Source organism: Bos indicus, chromosome 5 (assembly GCF_029378745.1).
Source record: "Bos indicus isolate NIAB-ARS_2022 breed Sahiwal x Tharparkar chromosome 5, NIAB-ARS_B.indTharparkar_mat_pri_1.0, whole genome shotgun sequence".
In the NCBI taxonomy this organism is placed as follows: Eukaryota; Metazoa; Chordata; class Mammalia; order Artiodactyla; family Bovidae; genus Bos; species Bos indicus.
The window spans coordinates 25,583,776-25,606,596 of record NC_091764.1 but is presented as its reverse complement, the minus strand read 5'-3'; the positions used below and the strand labels follow the sequence as shown (position 1 = coordinate 25,606,596).

General features: G+C 46.0%; 1 protein-coding gene across 1 annotated transcript; it reads right to left on the bottom strand.

Annotated features, from left to right (window-relative positions):
* Nucleotides 1-19,687: 19,687 nt before the first annotated feature.
* On the bottom strand, nucleotides 19,688-22,565 carry LOC109558673 (glycosylation-dependent cell adhesion molecule 1). Its single transcript, XM_019960010.2, has 4 exons — nucleotides 22,453-22,565; nucleotides 21,436-21,480; nucleotides 20,436-20,657; nucleotides 19,688-19,930 (listed from the first exon to the last, which is right to left on the bottom strand). The coding sequence occupies exons 1-4, from the start codon at nucleotides 22,514-22,516 to the stop codon at nucleotides 19,800-19,802; spliced, it is 462 nt and encodes a 153-aa protein (XP_019815569.2). The 5' UTR covers nucleotides 22,517-22,565; the 3' UTR covers nucleotides 19,688-19,799.
* Nucleotides 22,566-22,821: the final 256 nt, after the last annotated feature.

Here is a 22,821-nt window from a genome sequence, read left to right as displayed (position 1 = left end):
ATGCTCCGTGACAACCTGGAGGGATAGGGTGGGGAGTGAGGTGGGAGGGGGATTTGGGGTGCAGGGCACACCTGTATACCTATGGCCAATTCATACTGGTGTAGGGCAAAAACCATCAAAATATTGTAAAGTAATTATCTTCCAATTAAAATAAATTAAAAAAAAAGAAATGGGAGCTTTGGGAAGGGGTCTGCAGAACACCCCCTGCCCCTTTTTAGCCAGAGCCTGCTCTCTGCACCCTTGTCTGGTCAGCTGTTCTTGATGGCCAGCTGTGTCCTCATCAGCATGGATGATCACCCTGTCCTGCTAATTAACACCCGCCCTGTTAATGATTAAATCTAATGACTTTGACTTGGGAGTGGGATGGAAAATTCCCCAGCCACAGGACTGGACTGAGGTAGGTTACTAGGAGTAGGAGGGATGGGGCGTTGTTGAGGGTGGATGGCTGGGAAGCAGATGCCTGGTTTCTCCTGGGGCTGCTCAGCAAGAGCAGGATGGAAGGGGTCATTTGAAAGTCACAGCCCATCCTCCTCCCCCACTCCTCCCAGGCTTGGCAGAGGTCATTGGGCCCCAGCCCAAGCCTTGGCATTTCTCTTGCCGGGGCTTGGCCCTTGAATGCGGCTCCAGCCAGAAGAACAGGGGGAGACGGTGTGTTAGTTCAGGCTGCTGTCACAATGTCCCACTAACTGGATGGCTTAAAACAGTAGGGATTTATTCTCTTACGGTTCTGGAGGCTAGGAGCCTGGAATCCAGGTGTCAGCTGGGCCCTGCTCCCTCTGAAGTCTCTCAGAGACAATCCTTCCTTGCCTCGCTCAGCTTCTGATGGCCCCAGGCATTTCTGAGCTTGTGGCAATGTAACTCCAGTCTCTCCCTCTTTCTTTACATGGCTTTCTTCCCTCTTGTATGTCTTTCTGCATCCTCTCCTCTTCCTGTAAAGACATCAGTCGTTGGATTTGGGACCCGCCCTAAATCCAGGATAATTTCCACTCAAGATCATTAATTAACTACATCTGCAAAGACCCTATTTCCAAATATGTTCACATTCTGAGGTTCTAGGTAGACACGAACTTTTTTGAGACTCTCTTCAATGGACGACAGATGGTGAGAGTGCCTGGAGGGGCAGGGAGGTGGTGAGTGCTCCAGGAGGCTGTGCTGGAGCGGTCCGGGAGGTCTCTCCCGTCCCCAAGGAGGAGAGGAAGTGCTCAGGACCCATGGGTGGGGGAGGACTGGCTCTCAAGAAGCCTAGAAAGAAAGGCTACTGATGGTACAGAGACAAAGGGATGGGAGTAGGGGTGCTCTGGATTGCAGGAAAGAAGGCTGAAGGGACTTTGAAGGGGAAACCCTGGGCCCCTGTAATTTAGTCTCGTTGGAGGGGAGAGTGTAACCCCTATTACATTATACATTGTACATATTCTATATTACACGTATTACTGTGTATGTCATATACTATATATTATATGAAACCCACAACTTGTCGTGTAATAAAAGAATAAAGTTGCATTTTGAATACCTGATGAGTTTGATTTCATGATGCAATCCTTTATACTTTATCGGGCTGGTGGGCAGGGAGAATTTATTTGCTTGCTCCTTGGAGAAAACCCAGGAAAGCCTTCTAACTGTTCTGCTTGCTCTCAGATAAGAGACAGGCTCAATTCAGAAATTACAATGACTGCATCAATCAGTATATGAACCAAAACCTGAAACTTAAAAAAATTTTTTTTTGGCTCGCTATTCTTTTAGTCTTTTTTTAAAAAAATTGAAGTCCAATTGATTTACAATATTGCATTCGTTTCAGGTATAAAACATAGTGATTCAGTTTTGTTTCTTTTTTTTTTGCATGTTACATTCTGTTATAGGTTGTTACAAGATATTAGGTATAATTCTCTGTGCTATACAGTACATCTTTGTTGCTTATCTGTTTTATGTATAGTAGTGTGTATCTGTTAATCCCACACTTGTAATTTGTCCCTCTCTTCTTTCCTCTCCCCTTTGGTAACCATGAATTTGTTCTCAATGTCTATGCGTCTATTTCTGTTTTGCATATAGATTCATTTTATTATATTTCAGATTCCACATGAGTGATGTCATTTAGTATCTGTCATTCTCTGACTCGTTTCACTAAGCATAATATTCTATTTAGCACCACTCTTCTGTGGACCTCTGGGCCTTGCTGCAGTTGGCGGCTGCGAAGAGGCCGGTGGCTGGCTTCTCGGCTCCCTCCTCCCCTGCCCCTATGCCCCAGCCCTGCCTGGTGGGGGTGGTGCAGAGCAGACCGGAAGGGGTAGGTGAGTTTTTACATGCTTGGCACTCAGGCTCCTCCTCCCTTAGCTGGCAGTGTTCCTGCCCTTCCTCTCGGATGTTCTCTGCTGACCGTTCTCTCAAGGGTGCTTTCCTGGCTCCTCAGAGCTTTGTGAGCAGCCCTGTCCGCCTGTATTTCCTTATCCTGGGAACTTGAGCCTCCTTCCTCAGCTGCTAGGGTCTCTGTCCCTTGAGGAAGCCGTGTTGGGCAGCACCCAAGATGGATGTATGGGGACACATCTGTTTCTCTCCCAGGACCGGGAACTCGGTTCTTCCTTGGCCAGGCAAACTCTGGGAGCCCAGGCTGTCACAAGGCACCAGCTTAGCTAGCCTGCTCACAGGCTGGTCCCTCATCCTTGTCTCTCCTTCTGAACTTCTGGAAGGCATCCATGCCCCAGGATTCTTCTACCCCCCACTCTAGGGGCCACATATTCTGTTGTTGGGGTAACCATGCCAGCATCCGCTAGGTTTGCTGTAAGGGGGTAGGTCCCCTCCCTTTCCCTGGGAGAGAGGGGATGGGGTTCACAGCACAGCTTCCTCCATGCATTTCCTCCTTGCAAAATCCTCCCTTTGTTACTGGATGCAATGGGTCCATTGCTTGGGGTGCTTAGCCAATGAACACATCAAGTACTTTTGATTAAAGCAGAAGAATTTATTACTTGTGACAGGTAAGGAGACATGGAGATAATTCTCAAGGGTTGTCTCTCATAATAGCAGGATCAGGGAAGTTTAAGCTAAAATGCCTGCATATTCACGAAAGGGTGAATGTGATCATCCATGTAGACGTGGAATTCCAGACATACATGTGCAGTGTGACATGTTCAAACATAGGTTGCATGTTCAAAAATGGCTGCAATTCCGGCCCTTGGAGTGGGAATTTTAGCATTAAAATGAGGCACAGGATGTTCTAAGTTGACAAAATCCAGGCAGCTCATTGAGTGAAGTCATGAGGGTCAGCCAAGGTCAGCATCTTCATTCTCTGGGCTGCAGTGAATCTGCTGGTTGAGTGGTTGAGGGGCTTTGGATCCTGCAGAACAGCTCAAGACTGTGCTTCAGGCTGATCTTTACCTTTGAAACAGAATTGAGTGCCTTTATTATTACTATTCAAAAATGTATTTATTTATTTGGCTGTGCCAGTCTTAGTTGTACCTAGAGGGTTCTTCATTGCGTCGTGCAGGATTTTCTGCTGTGGCTTCTCTTTAGTTGTGGTGCCGGGCTCAGTAACTGCCCAGCGGCATGTGAGATCTTAGTTCCCTAGCTGGGGATCGAACCCATGTCTTCTACATTGGAAGGCAGATTCTTAACCACTGGACCACCAAGGGAGTCTCTGAACTGGATGTTTTTAGACTGATTTATTATCTTTCCTATGGTTACTTCTTTTCCTGAAAATAGTTGTTTGTTTCTGCATTCTTTTTCTTTTTAAAATCATTAATTACTGAGACTTACTCTTTCCACCTGAAGACCTGGGAGGTCATAGTTCACCTTTCTCCTAAGCATCAGTAAAGAGAACACAGAAGGGTTCTGAAATGTATGCTCTGGTTCTTAAGTTTGTCCAGTGCATGTTACAATTTCTCTTCTTGCCTGGTATTCTACTTCTGTAAGATATGACATACTCTGGTTTAACCCCATCCCTTCCTGGTAGCTCAACTGGTAAAGAATCCGCCTGCAATGCAGCAGACCCTGCTTGATTCCTGGGTTGGGCAGATCCACTGGAGAAGGGACGGGCTACCCACTCCAGTATTCTTGGGTTTCCCTGGTGGCTCAGCTGGTAAAGAATCCGCCTGCAATGCGGGAGACCTGAGTTTGATCCCTGGGTTGGGAAGATCCCCTGGAGAAGGGAAAGGCTACCCGCTCCAGTATTCTGGCCTGGAGAATTCCATGGACTATTCCATGGTGTCCCAACGAGTCAGACATGACTTAACGACTTGGGCTTCTCTGGTGGCTCAGATGGTAAAGAATCAGCTTGCAATCCAGGAGACCTGGGTTCGATCCCTGGGTTGGGAAGATTCCATGGAGGAGGGCATGGCAACCCACTCCAGTGTTCTGGAGAATCCCCATGGATGAAGGAGCCTGGTGGGCTACAATCCATGGGGTTGCAAAGAGTCAGACACGATTGAGCGACTAAACATACACACACTTCCTTGTTACTGTCTCGCTAATACCTCCTCTCCCTAAAATGATGCCTTTTTGTATCCTTGATTCTTTTTGTATCTTTGATCTGGGGGTCAGAAACTAGTTCTTAAACATTTCTTTTGAAATTCTTCATATGATGATTTGAAATGTCATCTATTGTATCTTGGTGCCCAGTTGAAATTCTGATTTTAATATTCTGTTACAAAATCATTTGGGACAGTTAAGATTGTGCCTGGAGAAAGGGCCATTAGGTTTTAAATTCATACCAGCATCTTCTCTGTGTCAGGAAGGAAAGAATATCAAGCACATAGCCCTGAGGTGGAATGGTCACCAGGGGAAAGCAGATCTTGCTTCAAACCCTGTTTCCCTCCTTGGACTCATTGAGGCTGGATTCTTTCATTCAATTCTTGGAGACCAGGGGGTGCCCAGGTGCTGGGCCACGTGGAGGGGCTCACTCTTCTGGTATCTCAACTGCTTCTTCAGTGTTGGCCCTGCTTTCTGACTTTCTGCAGTCTAACCACTGTTCTTCCAGTTGAAGGATCAAAGATGTCAGTCTGCATTTGACAGTAGCATCCAGTTAGCAAACACCTACTCTGTATCGGGACTAGTCATTAAAGCCGCACTTTCTGCCCCAGAGAAGCCTAGCCAGAGCCGCAGGAGACGTGATGCAATGCAGAAGAGCAACTGCTGCTGTAGAGGCAGAAACAAGGGCTTTGTATCAAATCCATAGAAACAGAGAGTAGGCTAACGGTTGCCAGGGGTGGGGGAGGCGAAAATGGATGAAGGGGATCCAAAGGTGCCTTCTCCCAGCTGTGAGATAAAAAAGTTCTGGTCTGTGACATACGGCATGGTGACTGCAGTTCACAATACTGTACTGTGTGTTGGCAAGTTGCTAAGAGAATTGATCTCAGATGTTCTTATCACGCACACACACATACAATTGTAGCAATGTGAGGTGATGGATGTGCTAACTAAAATTATCGTGGTACTTATTTCATAATATATATATATATATCAAGTCATTACATTGTACACCTTAAGTGTATACAGTGTTATATGTCAGTTATATCTCCGTGAAGCTGGAAACAGGAAAAGTGAGGGCTTTGGGAGCACTGAGGAAGGGGAAGGAGCTGGAGAAGGCTTCACGGAGGAGAGGAAATTGGAGTTGGGTTTGTTTAAAGATGAGTGGACCTTTGGGGTAGAAGAGGCATGAGATAAGGAGGAGCCAGACTGACAAATCCTGGGAGACACGGGAGTTGATAGGTGATAAGGGAAGTGGGGGTGGTGGAAACTGGTGGGTCATCAGGGCTGTTTGAGGACTGAGGGGGCACTGGGGCCCAGTGGGGGACTCTTGGGAAGACTCCCATTTTCTGCTGTCACAGAAGCAGAGCTTCCCTTTCCACTCTCCAGTCTCCAGAAGAGGGTCTGGGGCTAGATATGGCAAGGATTTTATTGAATCTGAAAGTTCTCTGAGCAAATGGGGAGATGGGTTCCCTGAGCTTCTCAGAGAAGAAACGTTTGAAGGATTTGTTGTCATCTAGCCAGGACTAAAGACGACTCTGTTAGGGATGGATGACTTTGCATAACAGGAGAAGCGGGGGCATGGAGTCAGATCGGCCTTGGAACAAATCCCAATTCTTTCAATACCCGGGTGACCCTGGGCTGATTACTTCTCAAGCTTTTTCCCTAATCTCCAGAATGGGACCAATAATTCCTCCAAGATAGGGATGCAGCAAGGATTGAATGAGATAATATACATAAAATGTTCAGCACAGTGCCTGGTAAGCATCATTAAATGGCAGCATTTATTATTAGAATGATACTTGCCTTCAGATGTTTCAAAGATTGTCACATGGGAACAACCAGCCTGATCTAGTGATGCTGGTGTGAAAGAAAGATTTCAGCTGGCTGGGAGAAAGAACCTCTAATAAGCAGAGCTGCCCAAACCTGGAAGAAGCTGCATGTGTGTAAGGAGATCTCAGTCTCTGGAAGTACCCGGAGGCTGTCTGGGCAGAGCTGGACCTTTAAGGACTCTTCTTTGGGATCCTAGGTTATTCTGAAACTGTGCATTGGAGTCTATGAATGGAAGCTTCCGTGATTCCCCTTGGAGGAGAAGGGCCTCTGGGACAGGGGAGATGAAGCCAACAGTGGAGAGAACCAGTGTCTGTCCTGGTCCTGGGCCAGACACCCAGAAAGAAGCCTTAGCTTTCCTGTCTCACTGGGTGAGGGAGTACAGTCAGGAGGCTCTGTGGAGGTTGTTCTGTCCCCACTACTGTCTCCCCGTGATGGAACTGCATATTCTATGTAGGAAGTCTAGTGGGGGATATTCTTTTTAAAGGCCCTTCCCTCACCCCCAGTAAAAGAAAGTCCCAATTCTGGGGTTCCCCTACCTGTACAGAGGCTTCCCTGGCGGCTCCATGGTAAAGAATTCCCCTGCCAATGCAGGAGATGCAGGTTTGATCCCTGGGTAGGGAAGATACCCTGGAGTAGGAAATGGTAACCCACTCCAGTATTCTTGCCTGGGAAATCCCATGGACAGAGGAGCCCCGTGGGCTATAGTTCAAGGGGTCGCAAAGAGTTGGACAAGACTTAGAGCCTAAACAACAACAACTATCTGTACATGTGTTGAGAAGCCCTTCTTAAGACACAACCTCAGGCTTCCGCGCTGCAGAGCCTGTACATTTGACGCTGCACCTTGTTCTCTGGGAAGGTGGTCTCGTATCTGCCTTAATCCTATAGAGGCTGGGGAAGTGAGCACTGGATCTCTGAGCAAAGGCTTCTCAGCCCTTCCCGGGATCTTTTCTTCCCAACCACTCTCAGGGATGGAGACCCTTATCTTCAGTCCTGTCCCCGTGCCTCTTTCCATTAGATGGCTTTGCTCCCTTCTTCCCCAGGGGATGGGATTTTGAGTGAACACATCTAGCTTCTCTTGGTTTGTTACTTGTTCTTTCCTAGGAAAGGAGTGGCTAAATTCACTACTCATTCATCCAGTCATTCATTCATTCAGTTCACTCAAGAAGTCAATTCATTCGTTGGACTCCAACGGTTTGCCCAGTTATTATTGTTCAAGGCACCAGGGAGAAAATGGTGAATGCTAATGGTTGACAAGTTCTCAGGCTTCATGGAGCTTACATTTTCTGAGGTGGAAACCATATACACAAGTAAACAAGTATATAAATAATGTCGGAGCACAGTAAGTGCAATGAGGGAATAAACAGGGTGAGGTGACAGAAGTAACGGGTGGAAAGGGAGATGGGGCTGGGCACCGAGTCGGGTAGCTGAGAAAGCTCTCCCTGAGAAGAGATGTTTGAGCTGAGACTTGTAGGATGAGCAGGAGTCAGCTAAGCAAAGAGCAAGAAGAATGGGGTTCTAAGCAGAGGGAGCGGCCATGAGGGTGAAAGCTCTGAGCTGGGCAAAACACTGTGTCCCATGAAGGAGGCCAGCATGGCTGTGCGGTGTGGAGTAGGAAAGTGGGGCGGGATGAGGTTGGGGGGATATAGCTGGGAGCATTGGGCCCAGGGAAAGGGTTTGGATTCTACATGAAAGTGCAACTGACGAACACTTAAGTGTTTAAGCAGCAGACTGGCTGGCCTGATTAGATATATACCTTGAAAATATCACTTGTCTAAATGCTGAAGGGAGGGTGGCTTGGAAGGGGTAAGAGTAGAGGTAGAGAGGTTTAGTCAGGAGGCTGTTGCTGACATCTAAGTGATGAATCACAGTGGTGGAACTAAGGAGAAGGTGAGAGAGGGAGGAAGTCAAGATATATACTGGAGATAGAATTCAAAGCCTTATTGATGTGAAGATTGAAGAAAGAGCACGAATCAAAACTGACTCAGGTTTTTGGCTTGAATAATTGATTATATGGAGGTTATATTTAGTGAGCTAGCAAGATGAAGTGGCCAAGTATATTAAGATACTAGTTCAGATGCAGTAATAAGGTCATAATACTGCAGCTTTAACAAAAGTTAAACAGGGGTAAGGTGGTGGCTCTGCAGTAGTCAAGATTCAGGCTCTTTCTGTCTTGCAACTTTTCTTTTTTTCAGTTTGTCTGTGCGGGGTCTTAGTTGCCACATGCAGGATCTTTAGTTGTGGCATGTGGGATCTAGTTCCCTGACCAGTGATCAAACCTGAGTCCCCTGCATTGGGAGTTCTGAGTCTTAACTGCTGGACCACCAGGGAAGTCTCTGCTACTTTTTTTTTTTTTAATGTGGTTTCTATTTAGTGGTTTATGATGGCTGCTCCAACTCCCACCCCTCATCTCATTCCAGTCATTGGGAAGGGGAGAAGAGAGAAGGGGAGGACACACTCCTTTGTCAAGGACCTCGCCCATAATTGCCTTTGTCATATTTGCTTATACCCTACTGGCCACAGTCTAGTCACAGGGTCATATCTAGCTGCAAGGAAGTCTGGGAAATGTAGTCATTAGCTACATGGAAATCATGGCAGAATCAGTAGATTGGAGGTCTGGACAAGGTGAATGCATGTGGGCTTCTAGAGTAAAGGAGATGGACTGTCAGGAGGTTGTAGATAGAGGGTGAGATTCTTGAACTGGAGATTTCTCAGAGCCTGTGAATATATGAGATTATGTGGCAAAGGGGAAATAAGGATTTAGATGGAATTAAGGTTGCTGATCAACTGGCTTTAAAACAGTGAAATTATCCTAGATTATCTGAGTGGATTCAGTGAAATCATAAGGCACCTTAAGTGCGGAAGAGGGATTCAGAACAGAGAAACAGATTGCTAGCAAAGTGAGAACTTGGCTGAATGTTGCTGGGTTTGAAAGTGAGAGAATGGGGCCATGACCCGGGGAATGTGGGTGACCTCCAGAAGCTGGAGAGGACATAAAAGTGCATTCTCCCCTGGAGTCTTCAAAAAGGAATGTAGCTCTGCTGACATCTTGGTTTTAGCCTGAGTGAGACCCATCTTGCACCTCTGAACTCCAGAACTACAAGATGATAAATTTGTGTTGTTTTAAGCCAGTACATTTGTGGTCATTTGTAATTAGAAAACAAACACAGCTCCCTCACACCATACACACAAATGAACTCAAAGTGACTTAAAGATCTAAATATGTAAGATTACCCCATAAAACACCTAGAAGAGAACTCAGCAAAACTTTCTCTGACATAAATTGTACCAGTGTTTTCTCAGATCAGTCTCCCAAAGCCATAGAAGAAAAATCAAAACCAAAATAAAACCAAAAATAAACACCCTAAGACCAAATGGCACCTAATCAAACTTATAAATTTTTCCACAGCAAAAGAAACCATAAAAAATATGAAAACATAATGTACAGAATGGAGAAAACATCTGCAAGTGATTGGCCGACAAAGGCCTAACTTTCAAAATGTAAAAACAATTCCTACAACTCAATAACAAAAAAGTTCAACAACCCAACCAAAAAATGAGCAGAAGATCTAAATAGAGATTTCTCCAAAGAAGACATACAGAAGGCCAATAGGCACATGAGAAGATGCTCAACATCACTAATTATTTGAGAAATGCAAATCAAAACTACAATGAAGTATCACCTCACACCAGTCAGAATGGCCGTCATCTGCAAATAACAAATGCTGGAGAAGGTGTGAAAAAAAGGGAACCCTCCTACACTGTTGGTAGGAATGTAAATTGGTGCAACCGCTATGGAAAATTGCATGAAGATTCCTTGAAAAACTAAAAATAGAGCTACCATACCATCCAGCAATCCCACTCTTAGGCATACATCCAGAGGAAACTCTAATTTGAAAAAATATATGCACCCCAGTGTTCATAACAGTACTATTCACAATAGCCAAGACATGGAAGCAATCTAAATGTCCACCAACAGATGAATGGATAAAGAAGATGTGGTACATACACACAATGAATATTATCCAGCCATAAAAAAGAATGAAATAATGCCATTTCAGCAGCATGGATGAACCTCGTGAAATAAGTCAGAAAGAGGACGACATACAGTAGTATGGTATCACTTATATGTGGAATCTAAATTAGGATATGAATGAACTTATTTACAAAACAGAAACAGACTCACAGACATAAAAAACAAACTTATGATTACTAAGAGGAAAGTGGGTAGGGGATGGATAAATTAGGAGTTTGGGATTAGCAGATGCATGCTGTATATAAAATACATACACAGCAGAGCCCTACTGTATAAGCACAGGGGACTATATTCAGCATCCTTTGATAAACTGTTATGGAAAGGAATATGAAAAAGAACAGATATATATGTATGTATACCAGTCAGTTCAGTTCAGTTCAGTCACTCAGTTGTGTCTGACTCTTTATGACCCCATGAACTGCAGCACCCCAGGCCTCCCTGTCCATCACCAACTCCCAGAGTCCACCCAATGATTCATGTCCATTGAGTCAGTGATGCCATCCAACCATCTCATCCTCTGTCGTCCGTTTCTCCTCCTGCCCTCCATCTTTCCCAGCATCAAGGTCTTTTCTTTTCTTTTTTAAAAATTTATTTATTTTAATTGGAGGTTAATTACTTTACAATATTGTAGTGGTTTTGTCATACATTGACATGAATCAGCCATGGGTGTACATGTGTTCCCCATCCTGAACTCCCTCCCACCTCCCTCCCCATCCCATCCCTCTGGGTCATCCCAGTGCACCAGCCCTGAGCACCCTGTCTCATGCATCGAACCTGGACTGGCAATCTGTTTCACATATGATAATATGCATGTTTCAATGCTATTCTCTCAAATGAGTCAGCTCATCGCATCAGGTAGCCAAAGTATTGGAGTTTCAGCTTCATCAGTCCTTCCAACGAACACCCAGGACTGATCTCCTTTAGGATGGATTGGTTGGATCTCCTTGCAGTCCAAGGGACTCTCAAGAGTCTTCTCCAACACCACACTTCAAAAGCATCAATTCTTCGGCACTCAGCTTTCTTTATAGTCCAACTCCCACATCCATACGTGACTACTGGAAAAACCATAGCCTTGACTAGACGGACTTTAGTTGGCAAAGTAATGTCTCTGCTTTTGAATATGCTGTCTAGGTTGGTCATAATTTTCCTTCCAAGGAGTAAGCATCTTTTAATTTCATTGCTGCTGTCACCATCTGCAGTGATTTTGGAGCCCCCCAAAATAAAGTCAGCCACTGTTTCCACTGTTACCCCACCTATTTGCTATGAAGTGATGGGACTGGATGCATAATCTTAGTTTTCTGAATGTTAAGCTTTAAGCCAACTTTTTCACTCTCCTCTTTCACTTTCATCAAGAGGTTTTTGAGATCCTCTTCACTTTCTGCCATAGGGTGGTGTCATCTGCATATCTGAGGTTACTGATATTTCTCCTGGCAATCTTGATTCCAGCTTGTGCTTCCTCCAGCCCAGTGTTTCTCATGATGTACTCTGCATATAAGTTAAATAAGCAGGGTGACAATATACAGCCTTGACGTACTCCTTTTACTATTTGGAGCCAGTCTGTTGTTCCATGTCCAGTTCTAACTGTTGTTTTCTGACCTGCATACAGGTTTCTCAAGAGGCAGGTCAGGTGGTCTGGTATTCCCATCTCTTTCAGAATTTTCCACAGTTTATTGTGATTCACACAGTCAAAGGCTTTGGCATAGTCAATAAAGCAGAAATAGATGTTTTTCTGGAACTCTCTTGCTTTTTCAATGATGCAGTGGATGTTGGCAATTTGATCTCTGGTTCCTCTGCCTTTTCTAAAACCAGCTTGAACATCTGGAAGTTCACGGTTCACGTATTGCTGAAGCCTGGCTTTGAGCATTACTTTGCTAGCATGTGAGATGAGTGCAATTGTGTGGTAGGTTGAGCATTCTTTGGCATTGCCTTTCTTTGGGATTGGAATGAAAACGGACTTTTTCCAGTCCTGTGGCCGCTGCTGAGTTTTCCAAATTTGCTGGCATATTGAGTGCAGCACTTTCACAGCATCATATTTTAGGATTTGAAAGAGCTCAACTGGGATTCCATCACCTCCACTAGCTTTGTTCGTAGTGATGTGTCCTAAGGCCTACTTGACTTCATATTCCAGGATGTCTGGCTCTAGGTGAGTGATCACACCATCATGATTAACTGGGTCATGAAGACCTTTTTTGTACAGTTCTTCTGTGTATTCTTGCCACCTCTCCTTAATATCTTCTATTTCTGTCAGGTCCATACCATTTCTGTACTTTATTGAGCTCATCTTTGGATGAAATGTTCCCTTGGCATCTCTAATTTTCTTGAAGAGATCTCTAGTCTTTCCCATTCTATTGTTTTCCTCTATTTCTTAGCAGTGATCACTGAGGAAGGCTTTCCTATCTCTCCTTGCTATTCTTTGGAACTCTGCATTAAAATGGGTATATCTTTCCTTTTCTCCTTTGCTTTTTGCTTCTCTTCTTTTCACAGCTATTTGTAAGGCCTCCTCAGACAGCCATTTTGCTTTTTTGCATTTCTTTTCCATGGGGATGGTCTTGATCCTGGTCTCATGTACAATGTCACAAACCTCAGTCCATAGTTTATCAGGCACTCTGTTTATCAGATCTAGTCCCTTAAAACTATCTCTCACTTCCCCTGTATAATTATAAGGGATTTGATTTAGGTCATACATGAATGGTTTAGTGGTTCTCCCACTTTCTTCACTTAAATGTCTGAATTTGGCAATAAGGAGTTCATGATCTGAGCCACAGTCAGCTCCCAGTCTTGTTTTTGCTGACTGTATAGAGCTTCTCCATTTTTGGCTGCAAAGAATATAATCAATCTGATTTCAGTGTTGGCCATCTGGTGATGTCCATGTGTAGAGTCTTCTCTTGTGTTGTTGGAAGAGGGTGTTTGCTATGACCAGTGCGTTCTCTTGGCAAAATTCTATTAACCTTTGCCCTGCTTCATTCTGTACTCCAAGGCTAAATTTGCCTGTTACTCCAGGTGTTTCCTGATTTCCTACTTTTGCATTCCAGTCCCCTGTAATGAAAAGGACATCTTTTTTGGGTGTTAGTTCTAAAAGGTCTTGTAGGTCTTCATAGAACCATTCAACTTCAGCTTCTTCAGTGTTACTGATCGGGGCATAGACTTGGATTACCATGATACTGAATGGTTTGCCCTGGAAACGAACAGAGATCATTCTGTCGTTTTTGAGATTGCATCCAAGTACTGCATTTCGGACTCTTTTGTTGACTATGATGGCTACTCCACTTCTTCTAAGGGATTCCTGCCCACAGTAGTAGATATAAGGGTCATCTGAGTTAAATTCACCCATTCCAGTCCATTTTAGTTCACTGATTCCTAGAATGTCGACGTTCATTCTTGCCATCTCCTGTTTGACCACGTCCAGTTTGCCTTGATTCATGGACCTAACATTCCAGGTTCCTAGGCAATATTGCTCTTTACAGCATTGGACCTTGATTCTATCACCAGTCACATTGACAACTGGGTATTGTTTTTGCTTTGGCTCCACCCCTTCATTCTTCCTGGAGTTATTTCTCCACTGATCTCCAGTAGCATATTGGGCACCTACCGACCTGGGGAGTTCATCTTTCAGTGTCTTATCTTTTTGCCTTTTCATACTGTTTATGGGGTTCTCAAGGTGAGAACACTGAAGTGGTTTGCCATTCCCTTCTCTAGTGGACCACATTCTGTCAGACCTCTTCACCATGACCTGTCCATCTTTGGTGGCCCCACATGGCATGGCCTAGTTTCATTGAGTTAGACAAGGCTGTGGTCCATGTGATCAGATTGGCTAATTTTCTGAGATTGTGGTTTCAGTCTTTCTGCCCTCTGATGCCCTCTCTCAGCGCCTACTGTCTTACTTGGGTTTCTCTTACCTTGGACGTGGGGCATCTCTTCACGGCTGCTCCAGCAAAGAGCAGCTGCTGTATATATATGTATATATGTACCTCCGTCTAGTCAAGGCTATGGTTTTTCCTGTGGTCACGTATGGATGTGAGAGTTGGACTGTGAAGAAAGCTGAGTGCTGAAGAATTGATGCTTTTGAAGTGTGGTGTTGGAGAAGACTCTTGAGAGTCCCTTGGACCACAAGGAGATCCAACCAGTCCTTTCTAAAGGAGATCAGTCCTGAGTGTTCATTGGAAGGACTGATGCTGAAGCTGAAACTCCAATACTTTGGCCACCTCATGCGAAGAGTTGACTCACTGGAAAAGACCCTGATGGTGGGAGGGATTGGGGGCAGGAGGAGCAGGGGATGACAGAGGATGAGACGGCTGGATGGCATCACCAACTCAATGGACATGAGTTTGGGTAAACTCCGAGAGTTGGTGATGGACAGGGAGGCCTGGCGTGCTGCGATTCATGGGGTCGCAAAGAGTCGGACATGACTGAGCGACTGAACTGAACTGATGTACATACATATCTCTCTATATAAACCTGAGTCACTTTGCTGCACACCAGAAACTAACACAACATTGTAAATCAACTATGCTTCAACAAAAAAGAGAAAACTAATAAAAGATGAAAAAAGTTTTCTCTCAGTGGCTGTGGGATGAGACTCTATGGCAGCTGGTAAGGCAGAACATTTCTCGGACCATGTTTCACCCAGGAGTGGAGTTGATGCATAAACAGGAACGTTCCTGAATAGCACTGTCTCTTTCTCTGCTGCCGTCTCCTAATGCAAACATACACACTTGGATAGGCTTCCCCGCCCCGCCTCTCCCCTGTGAATGTCTGCTGTTTCCCTCTCTGGGCAGTGGCTTAGGCAGGCAGGAAGGAGAGGAGGCCCCCTTCAGTCTTGTGTCTCAATTGTATTCTCCAGCTCAGCTGGCCAGAGAGGTCAGAGTGCTGTGGGTTGTGGTACGGTCATTAATAAACTGATACTTTGCCTCCCTTCTGCCCTCTGTTCTCTGGGTGCTTTCTCCACTGACCAGATTCAGAGTGGGGAGGGATGACAACATGGTGGGCCTTCCTATGGCCCTGATGATAAAATCAAGGACTGGCCTTTGGGGACCCAGTACCTGCGTGTTTGTGTGTTCAGTCATGTCAGTCGTGTCTGACTCTTGGTGACCTATGGACTCTGTAGCCTGCCAGACTCCTCTGACCATGGGTTTTCCAGGCAAGAATACTGGAGTGGGTTGCCATGGCCTCCTCCAGGGGATCTTCCCGACTCAGGGATCAAACTCCCATCTCTTCAGTCTCCTTCACTGCAAGCAGATTCTTTACAACTGAGCCACTGGGGAAGTCTTTGAGGACCCAGTACAGTGGATTTAAAAAGGCAAAATGCTCTGGTTACCTCTGGCCTGCAGCTTTATAGGTACAGTTGAAGCTGGAAAGAAATTATCACAGTTCCATGTGGGTACAGAGCACAAAACTTAATTTTACTTCAGATTATTTGTGCTTATCTTTAGTAGGAGCATGAGTAAGTGATGCTCAATTGAGTGTCCCAGATCCCGATTATCTATGCTCTTATGAATTTCACTTAGGGTCACAGAAGGAACCATGGAGGGGTTTTGCTTATGGCCTGTCCCCAGGTTCCTAGAATTATTTCCTGCTACACAGTTTCAAGTTGGCTTGGAGTTGTACCTTTATCAAGTTGGCCCTGTGTATTCAGACATTGTTCAACTTGCTGTGGGATTAACCACAGACGTGTGGTGGACCTCATACTGATAAAAAGGCCAGGACCCCTCTTATGGAGAAAATATTAATGTGTGTGAAAGTGAAAAAAAACTCAATTTGGAATTATCACAAACTGAAAGATAACAGAGAAATGAACAAAGCTTGTACCTGGAACATTCTGTCTCTAGAAATCAGACTTATTCAGGAAATCAAGCGGCATGGGGTCCATGTGAGATACAAGTCTTAGTCTCGTATTGAGAAAAGTCAGCAAGTAAGGGGAAGGAGAAAAAGAAGGAAGTTCTATTGCTCAAACTAGGGGAAAAGAGAAGATTTTCTTGAGAAAAATGTTGAGTTTTTAGAGAGTATGCTTGGGATGCATGAAGAGAAAAAGGAAATATTTTCACACCTCAATGATTTTAAGGGCAGAACTAGAAAGGAGCACAATATTCATTTCTAGATCAAGGAGGACGAATGGGCAGATTTGACAATGCAAAGTGGAGTGAGGCCGCTAGAGGGAGCATGGACCCAGGAAACTAGTGTAGACAGTTGCCCAGCAAGAGGGAGGAAAGGACCAGGTGGTTTGGTAGGAGCAATGTGGGTGTCATTAGGTAGGTAACTTTTGAATGGACACGGTTATTTGAGTGGTGTGTACATTTCCCATGCCCACACCCAGGAATTTGCGGCGTCAGGACACATAGTCACTGAGAAGATGAAACATACACAAAGGGGAATTAGTCAGGAAAGAAATAGATGTGGTTACCTCGGAGTTAAATTGGGACTACCGGCAGAATTATTTTAAAGTTCTATGTATTGCAGGATGACAAAATATCTTAAGTGCCCCTCTTTGAGAGGAGGCATAGTAGGCATGGCCTCATCCCTCTACGGCAAAATAAACACCCAAATCAATCCTCCATTGTGTTGCAGAAAAAAGCCAATTCTGACTCCAGGATGGAACTGTTTCTTTAACTTTCTTTCCATTGCTTTTGTTATTATAATCATACATAATGGTCTTCCTCAGAATCTGGCCACTCTGCCTGGCTGTTAAACTAAAGTGCCTTTGTTCAGAACCCTGTCTACGTATAGATGGCAGGAAGGAAGAAACTAACTCATCCCTCTCTCCTCCCCTCACCCTCCCCTTGCCATTCTAGGAGATATTTACAAGATTAATGGCCTTTATTTGGAGAAGGCAATGGCAACCCACTCCAGTACTCTTGCCTAGAGAATCCCATGGATGGAGGAGCCTGGTAGGCTACAGTCCATGGGATTGCTAAGAGTCACGACTGAGCGACTTCACTTTGACTTTTCACTTTCATGCATTGGAGAAGGAAATGGCAACCCACTCCAGTGTTCTTGCCTGGAGAATCCCAGGGACGGGGGAGCCTGTTGGGCTGCCGTCCATGGGGTCACACAGAGTTGGACACGACTGACGTGACTTAGCAGCAGCAGCAGCATGGTTTATTTCCTCATCTCCCCCCATCTCTGATCTGCAAAAGAACCTGGCATCCAGACCCTGGTAAGGTGGTTATTTTGAAACATTAGTCTGCCGTCTTCTTGGTGAGCTGACTCAACACCTTGTCTCCGATTCATTGGCCTATCATGTGGCTAGCAGAGGGAGCTTGGACTCCGTAACAGTTGGAGGTTTCTCTCAGTTGGAGTTTAAATTCACATGTTGGGAAAGAGATGGTATGGACTGAGAGCATCCTGGTGAGGTGCTACTCTCTCAGATACCACTGAGTTTCTCCTATGTGCGGTGCAAGCATTGGCAACTTGATTGGCTGAGCTCAGTGCCCCCACCTGTCAGGAGGAAACTCGTGGAGATGCCTGGCCATCACCTCTTGTGTTCCAACTGTATTCTGCCCTGACTGAGTAAGCTAGCTTTCTGCTCCTGTTCTGCCATGAGCTGCCCACTGAAGAGCACATTCAAGAGGAGCACCAACCAGACAGGCTCTTCCCCAAGCAGCAGGTGCAGCAGCACTAGAGAGCCTCTGTGCACTCATGAGGCATTTCCACAATATCTTTCTCTTGCACCCTGAACTCTCACTAAGAGTTTCTTGGCCTCCACCCTAGCCCTGAAAAAACCCCTACAAATAGCCATGCACTAGATTCTGAACACATAATGGCCCTAATGTCTGAGCTCAGGAAAACACATTTATCAGCTTATTAAAAGATGTGATACAAGATACTGATGAACAGCCAGGTGGAGAGATACACAGGGTGAGGTCTGGGAGGGTCCTGATGGCAGGAGCTTCCGTCCCCGTGGAGTTGGGCTGCACACCCTCCTGGTCCGTGGATGTGTTGCCAACCTGGAAATTCTCTGAATCCAGCACTATTGGGATTTTATGGAGGCTTCCTCACATAGGCATGATCAATTATTAACTCCATTTCCAGGCCCTGCCCTCACTCTGGACAAGTGGGGGGAGGGGCTGAAAATTCCCAGCTTCTAACCATGGTTTGCCATCCAGGAGCTCACCCAGAGCTGCCTCAATACAACGAAAGATGTTCCTAGTGCCCTTATCACTTAGGAATTTACAAGGGTTTTAGGGGCCCTGTGTCATAGATGGGGCCAAAGACCAAATGTTAGAATAAGGGATGCTCCTAAATGTGGTCATCACTTAGGAAGTTATGAGGGTTTCAGGAGCTCTGTGCCAAGAACCAGGGGCAGAGACCAATATACACATTTTCTATTATCTCATGTCTCCCTTCCTGTCATCCTATCTGTCCTGAAGAGTCTTCTCTCCAGTTGCAAGAAAAAAGAGATTTATTACTTTATTTTCCCATGCTCTTTCCCCCACAATGAGTTCCATATGCCTTGACAGTGAAAACTGGCTGCAGTTGAGGGAGATTGGCACACATTTGTAGGTGAATCTGGCACGTAGGAAGCACTTGGTGGATGTTTGTTGTGTGTATAGATGGAGTCGCCCACCCTGAGTTGAAGCAGAAGTCTTGGCAGATGAGGGTATAGATGAGGAAGAAAAGTGAAGAAGGAATGAGAAGGCACTGGATGGGGCCTGGGAGCACAGCATGCAGTCAGAGAATGTGCAGGGACCTGAACCTGGAGCTTGGAGAACCAGGACAGTGCAGCATCTCCCTGAGAAGAACATTCTAGAATGTTCTGTCCAGTTCTACAGACAGAGTGAAGAGCATCAGGACTGTGAAACAGGCACAGGATTCACTGGGCTCAGTGGGCTTTGGGAGAGCAGTTGCTGCAGGCTGGTGGGGGGGGGGGCAAGGCACACTGCAGGCCAGCGAGGTGGGCATCATGGGTGAGGGAGCCTGGGGGCAGTGGTGCGTGAGGTGGAGGGGAAGCTGGAGAGAAGGGCCAAGACTTCACAAAGAATATTTTGGGATATGGAGACTTGAACACATTTGTAAACTGAGGAGGAAGTAAGTAAGTAAGTAAGTGTGTGTTAGTTGCTCAATCGTGTCCAACACTTTGCAACCCCATGGACTATAGCCTTCCAGGCTCCTCTGTCCATAAGGATTCTCCAGGCAAGAATACTGGAGTGGGTTGCCATGCCCACCTCCAGGGGATCTTCCCCACCCAGGGACTGAACCTAGGTCTCCTGCATTGCATACAGATTCTTTACTGACTGAGCCACCAGGGAAGCCGGTGGAGGAGGAGGAGTTTAAAATCAAAAGAATGGGGTGACTAAAGGAAGAGTCCTGGTAGAGTGGGGGCCTTGGGCCTTCCTTCCTGGTGCTACAAAGCCAACGCAGAGCCAGGCTTGGGATGCAATGCTTTAATAAAGGACTTGAGGAGCTGAGAGATGGTGGTGATGGGGCAAGTGGTGTGGGTGCTGCAGGCACTTGCAGCGGCCCACCTGGGCTGTGGGCATCCCCCTTACTACGTCTTCACGACTTCAAAGGCATGAGAGAATAGGCTTTTCAGATATTTTATGGTTTCTTTCACTGTGTTTTCCAGATTCCTCATGATTTTATGACCGAGCTCCATCAGTTTTCCTTCTGTGGTGGATGCTGGGGAATATCGGGAGAGAAAAGTCAGGGTAGAGCTATTGCCCTTCACCCTCACTGCTCCCCCACACTCCAGCAACAGCTTTCCACAGCGCTGGCAAAGGCAACTAATGGGTTCTTTGACTTGCTTTTAACTCTCATTTCTTAAAAAAATTTTTTTTCATTTATTTTTAATTGGGGGATAATTGCTTTACAAGGTTGTATTGGCTTTTGCTATACATCGACATGAATCAGCCATAGGTACACATATGTTCCCTCCCTCCCACCTCCCACTGCATCCCACCCCTCTAGGCTGTTGCAGAGCACTAGGTTGAGCTCCCTGTGTCGTACAGCAACTTCCCATTAGTTGTCCACTTGTATAGTACTGTATATATTTCAATGCTACTCTCTCAATTCCTCTCTCATTCCTTTTTGCTACAGCTTCCTTTCTCTTTCTAACCCAACCACTTCCACCCCCTTTTGCTGCTTACTGTTTGCCCAGCCCCTTCCCACTTTCCCCATCTCCTACCATCACTGGGAGTGTGTTCTGTAGTCTCTTCTGATCCAAGGGTAGCATTTCTGAGATGTTTTTCCTTGAGTATGGACAGAGGGAGCTTGGGATTCTGACTCTGTGGTTGCCTGGAAGATCTGATCACAATTTGCTCTTTGGAAATCAAATCTTCTCTGGAGATGGAAGGCTCCTTAGAAAGGTCCTCATTGGAGATCTGGAGGTTCCTGATGAACTGAGCAGCTGGGAACAAGATGATGGAGGAGGTGAGGGCAGAGAAAGAGCACACGAGGAGTAGCCAGTCAGTGCTCTGTTATCTCCCTTAACACTGGTGGCCACCAGGGTTGAGTCATTGCCCAGTTATCATAGAGCAGGGTTGGTGTCCCATGCCAGCATCCAAATCCACAAGCACCTGGTTTTGGCTGCCTTTGACTAGGAACTGCACTTTTAGCAAATTTACCTTCCTAATGAAAAGAGAATAATTATGTAAATACCTGTCCCGTTGTCTAGCACATAGGAGGGGGTTCAGTTTTTTTTTCCTGAATTTTGGGTATTGCTTGAGTCTGCCTTCTCTGGCTTTTGCCACATAAATTGTGTGTGTGTGTGTGTGTGTGTGTGTGTGTAGGAAGTTAGCCTGAGACTAAACCGTATTTATGGATAATCCACAAAGCAGAATCCTGCAATGTTCAAGGTTTTTTTGGGATAGGGAGCTTGGGACCGAGGAGCCCCAGAAGCATCCTCACCTCAGGGTGAGCTGAAACTCCTCACCTGCTAGCATTCAGGTGTGAGATGTAGTCCCCATACCTATCTCCAATGAATAACCAGCATGAAGTGCTGTTCAAAGAGCTTCTGGCCCCTAGAGCTTGGCCAGTTAGTGCTGTAGGAAGGATTAAGATCCAACATCAGAAAGGATTGTCTTTGCTCCACCTCTTTCTCAGATGGAGAATTTGTTGTTCGTCACTCACTGAACAATCTTTTACCACCACTGACTTACTTTAAAGGATGCCAGTGTGAGACTTACAGGCATCAGTGGGCTGAGCCTCCAGGTGGGTTTCATCTTCTGGCTCTGAAAAATAAGACGGTTACATTTTCTGAAGGTCTGAAGACATTTAACATGTGAGATGCTCTTATGCAGCCCCTTTTGCCCCAGCATTCTTCTCTCCCTTACCATATTTTATGTTTTCCTTAGCTCTTCTAACACACTGGCCTTTATTTAATGTGCTTGCTGCTGCTGCTGCTAAGTCGCGTCAGTCGTGTCCGACTCTATGACTGCATAGATGGCAGCCCACCAGGCTCCCCCGTCCCTGGGATTCTCCAGGCAAGAACACTGGAGTGGGTTGCCATTTCTTTCTCCGATGCATGAAAGTGAAAAGTGAAAGTGAAGTCTCTCAGTCGTGTCCGACTCTTAGCGACCCCATGGACTGCAGCGTACCAGGCTCCTCCGTTCATGGGATTTTCCAGGCAAGAGTACTGGAGTAGGGTGCCATCGCCTTCTCCGTAAATGTGCTTACTGTTGGTTTATTCCCCTAGGGTGTAATCTCAATGATGACTGAGATCTCTGTATTTTGAGAATGTATTCCAAGCATCCAGAACTATGTGTCTGGCATACATTAGGTGCTCAATAAATAGCTGTTGAATATATGTGTGTCTATGTCTTGGCTTCACTGTACAGAGGAAAGCAGAAAGCTCCATGGTGGGGTAGTGACTCTACCGGGGGTTTCCAGCATCATCTGAACCTGGAATCTAATCTGAATCTCTGTTGACCCGTAGTTTGCCCTGATTTGGGTTCCATTTGGCCCTCTGGCCCTAGCCGCAGGTTTTCTAGGGTGCAGGATTCCTGGGGTCATGTGTCCTAAGCCCCCTGCCTCCATCCCTAAGTTTATCCAGGTGTGAATGTTTGGCTCTGAACGCATCTCCCGACCTCTTCACACAACACATCACAAGGATTAAGGAAAGGCCTTTGGAGCACTGAGGTCTCTCCAGCCATGGCTCAATGACCCCAGGGGCCAGGGGGGAGGTTGATGGAAGCCAGACTCACTGTTAAGGATGGCGAGAGAGGTGGCGGCCAAGCTGGCCAGAAGCAGGACGCAGAGGAATTTCATGGTGGGGCTGTAGCAGCATCCGTTTTCCCCGGGCAGGCTGCTTGGTGCTGGTGAGGAGGCTGCTGCCTGGCAGGGGCCTTATTTATTTGAGGTCAGGGATCGGCTCTGGGAACCTGGTTCAGCATTGGACCTGGGAACAAACCAGGTTTCCCCTCCCTATTTCCCTATTCTGAATACATTTGTTTTGGGGAACTGGAACTTCTGGGAAACCAGTTAACAGGAAAGCAAGATCCCAGCACTCCTCCTGGCCTGGAATGTGCCGAGGGAGCCAGCCCCAGGCTCCCTATATGCCAGACATTGTCTTG

Excerpts from the sequence above, each read along its gene's own strand:
- LOC109558673 (XM_019960010.2), bottom strand. The coding sequence starts at position 22,516 with ATGAAATTCCTCTGCGTCCTGCTTCTGGCCAGCTTGGCCGCCACCTCT. Across the intron at positions 20,658-21,435 it reads GGCTCAGCCCACTGATGCCT|CTGCTCAGTTCATCAGGAAC; the intron begins GTAAGTCTCACA and ends TCTTGTTCCCAG. Across the intron at positions 19,931-20,435 it reads AGAACACACTCCCAGTGATG|CATCCACCACAGAAGGAAAA; the intron begins GTAGGAGATGGG and ends GATATTCCCCAG.